Source organism: Impatiens glandulifera, chromosome 2 (genome assembly GCF_907164915.1).
Source record: "Impatiens glandulifera chromosome 2, dImpGla2.1, whole genome shotgun sequence".
In the NCBI taxonomy this organism is placed as follows: Eukaryota; Viridiplantae; Streptophyta; class Magnoliopsida; order Ericales; family Balsaminaceae; genus Impatiens; species Impatiens glandulifera.
Genome location: NC_061863.1, coordinates 58,027,279 through 58,033,786, shown reverse-complemented (window position 1 = coordinate 58,033,786; position 6,508 = coordinate 58,027,279). Strand labels below are relative to the sequence as shown.

General features: G+C 29.1%; 1 protein-coding gene across 1 annotated transcript; it reads left to right on the top strand.

Annotated features, from left to right (window-relative positions):
• Positions 1-2,096: 2,096 nt before the first annotated feature.
• Positions 2,097-3,592, top strand: LOC124926802 (uncharacterized acetyltransferase At3g50280-like). Its single transcript, XM_047467105.1, has one exon. It carries the CDS (start codon positions 2,141-2,143, stop codon positions 3,545-3,547), a length of 1,407 nt encoding a protein of 468 aa, XP_047323061.1. The 5' UTR covers positions 2,097-2,140; the 3' UTR covers positions 3,548-3,592.
• The last annotated feature ends 2,916 nt before the right edge of the window (positions 3,593-6,508 follow it).

Here is a 6,508-nt window from a genome sequence, read left to right as displayed (position 1 = left end):
CGACTCAATTTCGATCGGCTAGCTAGACTAGCTGGCCTATTTTCGACGACCGATCGATGCTAGGTCCCCCTCTAGTGATAATGGGCAGTAACAACATTGAAGATCCTTGACTAATTAATGGGACAAAAAACAAATAAAGGGCGAAATTAAAAGACTTCATATCTTCAAATTAATGCATATATATTTTATTATTGTTTGAATATATAAATGGCCATTAATTATATAGATATATGTTGTAGCAAGGATGGATGATAAAAGACAAGGATATCTATCTATCTATCCTCTTTGGAAATCTAATATGGCAAAAAAATCAAAATTAGAATAAAAATAAAATAGTATATGATTTTATCCATATAGTTATGACAAGATTACTTGCATGAGGGCCACGTTTGGAGATCTCTTCTCACTCCACGTCCCTCCCTCTTGTAAATTGAACCTGGTTATTATAAATTATATTATAATATATATATATATATATTATATTATATATATTATATTTATATATATATAAGTCCTCTATGAGATTGCAGCAACAACCTAATTAGTATCTCTCAGAATCTTAATTTAATTAATTAGTTCAAACATACCGTTTCCGGAAAGAACATGAAATTCAAGATTTTAAAATAAATTATATACTTTTAAAAATATGGAGTTGGAATGGTTTTTGAAAAGATGGGGTCAAAATGACTAAATCTCTATAGCCTGTTTGATCTTGATTTTTTAGGATTTTTATTAAAGTGGGATATTTGAGATTTGTTTTAAATAAATTATTAAAAAAACAAATTGTATATAAAATTTAATAAAAATAAAATAATAATATTTTAAAGATGATGCAAGTAATTTAATGATAAAATAATATTAAAACAAAAAGTATATAACTGATAGTTTAAATATGAGATTGATTCCTAAAAGATCAATGGTGACCAACAGTAAAGTTAAAATGAAGTTGATGCTTTAAATTTTTTTATATTAAAAAAATATTTTTTAACAAATCTAAACAAAAATATAAACTTCAAAAAACTCAAGATCATGCTAGCTTTGAAGAGATATAATAAATGTAAGTGGAGATATGAGTTAGATTTGTAATTAAGCAAAAATCATGATTTGAAATGATCTTATTGTCCCCAAATCTGTTGCAGCCCAACCTTCCACAAAGATTTTCACTCTTATAGCTAGACTCATATATATTCATATTATTTGTATTACATATCTTGTTTTGATATATAATATATATATAAATGATGTTACAAAAAAATTAATTAAATGTAATATTACATCGAACGAAATTACTATAATACAATTTTGATTCGAGGCATGTCATTAACACATTTCTCTTAAAACAGTTTCACTGTCTCCCCTTGTGTTGAAACTTATCGTAGTTGACTATCTTTTTGGTACAAAGAATCTAGTAGTGATTTTAGTCACTACGCAACGAACTTAACAAAGTACTTGAATCGATCACCGGGTTTCAACGAAAATATGACGAGTCAAGAACTCAAAAAATACTCCATTAAGTGAAAAACTCGAATAACACTCAGTTGAGTAAAAACTCGAAGAACACTCAAGAAAACAAAGAAAATCTTTCGAAGAATTTTAAAAAGGTAATAAAATGAGTGAAGAATAGATATAAGATATATGAAGTTTTCCAGCATGAAGGATATATATATCTAGAAATTATATCAATAATTAATTCAACGAACATTACGAGAGACTCTTACAGATCTTATCCATTAGCATTCGATCTTATCCATTGACATTAAATTTTAACAAAATTCACTTAATTGGATATGAATTTTATATTTATTTAATTTATTTATCTAAATTATCATATTCATTTAATTAATAAAATTAGTTTAAAATTACAATCATTTATTATTATTATTATTTTGTAATCCTTCCATCCATTCATCAATTAACAAACTTTTAGTAAGAAAGAGCAAATAATATAATAAATTTTTTATATTGGTGGTGACATTAGTAAGATAAAAAAAAAAAAAAAGAAAAAAAAAAAGAGGGAGACAGAACACAGATGCATGAACATTGAACTTCAACCCTATAAATACCCATGCCTCCCTTCACCATTTTTCATCACTCCTTCTCTCTCTCTCTCTCAATCTTGTCTTGTTTATTTCTCTAAAAAATGCCGTCTTCTTCTCTACCAACCACTACTGTGATCTCAAAATGCCCTGTCTTTCCCGATCAAAAATCCACCATGTCCGACCTCAAGCTCTCAGTCTCTGACCTTCCCATGCTTTCATGTCACTACATCCAAAAAGGCTGTCTCTTTCCTCGCCCTAATCTCCACACTGATTCATTACTCTCTCTCCTCAAAAATGGTCTTTCCCGTACTCTTTCTCTCTTCCCTCCCTTCGCCGGTAGATTCAAAACAGACACCCAAGGCTATATCTACATCACCTGTAACGACGCCGGCGCCGATTTCGTCTATGCCACCGCCGCCAACATCCACATCCGCGATATTCTCTCCCCTCTTCACGTCCCTGAATCGGTCAAAGGGTTTTTCTCCCTTGATTCCACCGTTAGTTACCAAGGCCATTTCAAACCCTTATTGCTTGTTCAGTTGACGATTCTCGCCGACGGAATCTTCATCGGCTGTTCAGTTAACCACGCCGTCGTTGACGGAACTTCGTTCTGGAATTTCTTTAATACGTTCGCGGAGGTTTGTAGAATTGGGGCAAGGAGAATTACCAGATCGCCGGATTTTCGGAGGGAATCTGTGTTAATCTCGTCGGCGGTGTTGAATATACCGGAGGGTGGGCCTAAAGTGACGTTTAACGCAGACGCGCCGATTAAAGAAAGGATTTTTAGTTTCAGTCGTGAATCAATTCAGAAGCTGAAAGCTGAAACAAACGGCCGGAAATGGATTGACTTCGTCGTCGGCGGAGAAATCGATGTCGCCGAGTTGATGGGTAAGATCAGTAACGATTCTAATATCAAACTCTGGAACGAAACAATCTCGAAATCGGATATTTCTTCATTCCAATCTCTGTGCGCGCTATTATGGAAAGCGATAACAAAAGCGAGGAAATTCCCGTCGGAGAAGATGACGACTTTCCGTATGGCAGTAAATTGCCGGCAGAGATTGGAGCCGAAATTGGAAGCGTATTATTTTGGGAACGCTATACAGAGTATTCCGACGTACGTGTCAGCCGGTGATGTGGTGAACAGGGATTTACGGTGGTGCGCGGAGCAGCTGAACAAGAACGTGTTGGCTCATGGGGACCTTACTGTGAGGCGATGCATAGAGGATTGGGAAAGGGACCCACGATGTTTCCCGTTAGGGAACTTTGACGGCGGGATGATAACTATGGGATCATCGCCGCGATTTCCAATGTTCGACAACGATTTCGGATGGGGAAAGCCGTTGGCGATTAGAAGCGGACGGGCGAATAAGTTTGACGGTAAGATCTCGGCTTTTCCTGGTCGGGAAGGAAGCGGCACCGTTGATTTGGAAGTGGTATTAGCACCGGAGACTATGGCGGGTCTGGAGTCCGACCCGGAGTTTATGCAATATGTAACGGGTTATTGAAAATAGTTTTTTTCTTTTTTCTTTTTTAATTTTAACTGTATTTCTCATTTAACTTTTATTTTAATATAATATTGTCTAATAACTTTTGTAAAGATTTTGTGATGTAAGAACTTATAAAAAAAATTAAAAAAATTATATTATATAATAATCCATCCATAATCATTTATTTTTCTTTCTAAAACAATAATTATTGTCTCTTAAAATAATTATTTATTTTTCTTTTTTAATTTATTTTTTATTTTCTCTCTTTTACAATATATTATAATAATAATAATATATTACATTTATATTTTATTGCTTATTATTTATATATTTATATAAATTTTTATTTTTCTTAAATATATTTTATCATTTAATAATAAAAAAAATATAATATATATAAGGAGAAAAAAACATTAATTAAAAGATATAAAAAATTAAATGTAATATATAAATAATATATATGTATTACATATTTATATATAACTAACGTGAATTTCCTAAGTATATATATATGCACAGATAAAAATATATATAAAATATTATTTATATAATAAATATTTTACATAAAATTAATATTATTCAATTCTAATTAATTTAAAATTATTTTTAGTTTATAAAATTAAGTTTAATTTTCATTATTAAAATGGGAAAAGCAGAGGAAGAAGAACATTGAAGAATGTATCCCCTACCATTATTATCTTTCTTTTAAATTATGGATAAAACTAAAATCCACACCTCATCACTTTAACACTTAATCCGAACATTCATTAAATTCACTTAATCTTGTATAGAGACTTACCCAATTTCTTTTTGTAGATAAATTAAAACTTCAATAGAGATTTATTGAATTTCTTGTTATAGATTCACTAAATCTTTTGTGAAGTTTTACACAATTTCTTTTCTAGATTCAATAAATCTTTTAATAGATATTCATAATTCTTATGTCATTTTTTAAACATTTCTTAGTTATAATCTTATCTTTGTCCTATATTTTGTTTGACAAGTTAATAAATTAATAATTCAAATAAAAATAATTTATGTTCTTCTTAAAAAATAAAAAATAAAATCTCACAAATGTTGTATTAATAATAATAACTATAATAATTTATTAGTTTGAACAAAAATAAAAATAGTTTCGATAAAATAAACCTTTAAATATTGAATTTTGAATCAAATTAACAATCAAATATAAAATAAATTCTATTGACTTTAATATTATTTATTATTATAATATTTACTTATTTAAAAAATAATTATTAAAAAAAATCAACTAACTAATTCATTTAAGTTTTTATATTTTTATAACTATAATAATTTTGATTATTTAATTACTAAATTCGAGGATTCATTATTAAACATTCGATTACACCTTTAGACATAAATTCTTAGATTTTTATTACCAATATTTGTGTTACACAAACCGACATTCCCCAAATGGATGAACCCTTAGGTTTTTTCACTCATATTAGCGTTACTCAAGCCGACATTCACTCATTAGGTTTTTCACCAATGTTTGCGTTATATATAAGGTAACTACATTTAATATATATATATATAATTATAATTATAATAAGCGAGAAAATAATGAGGAAAAAAAATATAAGATAAAATATATTTATAAACAAGAATGTATCTTTTAAAATTTAAATTGGAATGTTTTGGGATTCAAACTCTTATATTAAACATGAAATATAAACACTTTAACCGTTAAACCATTCGAAATTGTTAAAATAATTTTATTATTGTGTGTATCTATATATTGATGACATAGATTATTGTGGTGCTTTGACTTTAAGCATTATATATATATATATATATATATATATATATATATATATATATATATATATATATATATATATATATATATATATATATATATATATATATATATATATATATATATATATAATATAATAAAAATAATTATATCTCTTATACTAATATTAAATACAAAATTGTCAAATATTATTATTATATACTTATTTGAAAAAAATAAATATATTAAAAAAATTAATTAACCATTTCATCCAAATTTTTATATCTATAATGATTTTGATTATTTAATAACCAATTTGATGGTACATTCTTAAACATTTTTTGGCATGATCCTAAGCCCTAAATCACCATATGTTGATGAACCCTTAGGCTTTCTCTCAAATGCTTGCTTTACTCTAATTTGACATTTCCTGCATGGACGAACTCTTATGTTTTTATCACCAATATTTGCATTACTCAAGCCAACATTTTTTTCATAGACGAACTCTTAGATTTTTCCACCAATGTTCGCGTTACATATAAGGTAACTACATTTAATATATATATATATATATATAAATGATTGATAATAATATATATATATTTTATATGATTAGTGAGAATATATATATTATATATAATTCATGTGAGAAAAAATAACTGGGAAAGAAAAAATATAAGATAAAATATATTTATAGTTAAGAATGCATTTTTTTAAATCTAAATTTGCATGTTTTGGGATTCGAACTTTAGTCTTAAGTATAAGGGAAATTTGACGAAATAACCCTCATAAAAGGGTTATTTCCAAATTTAGCATAGGCCAAATAATTTTTTCAAATTTAACCTTTTGCCTATAGAAAAAGACCTTTTTGCCCTCAAATTAAAAAAAAATCAGTTTGTTTCCTTCTCCCCTTCAGCTTTTCCTCCCTCTCCTCTTTTCATATTACCATACCGCCTCCTCCCCGACGACGACCGATCCAAGCACACGACCCACCTCTCTCCGACGACGATCCATGCCACAAAACCCCACCGCTCCCCCGACCCCCGACGAGTGACAACTGTCCGAGCCCCCGACGACGATCCAAGCAGAACGAAGAACGATCATCGCTGCGAAGAACGATCCAACAAAACTAGGCTTAAAATGCATCGTCGAAGGCTGACTGAATCGTTTTGGGTTTAAAATGCATATGTCGAAGGTTGTTGTAGGTTGTCGAAGACTGT

What these genes read in the sequence shown, in the direction of transcription:
- LOC124926802 (XM_047467105.1), top strand. Translation starts at nt 2,141, where the DNA reads ATGCCGTCTTCTTCTCTACCAACCACTACTGTGATCTCAAAATGCCCT.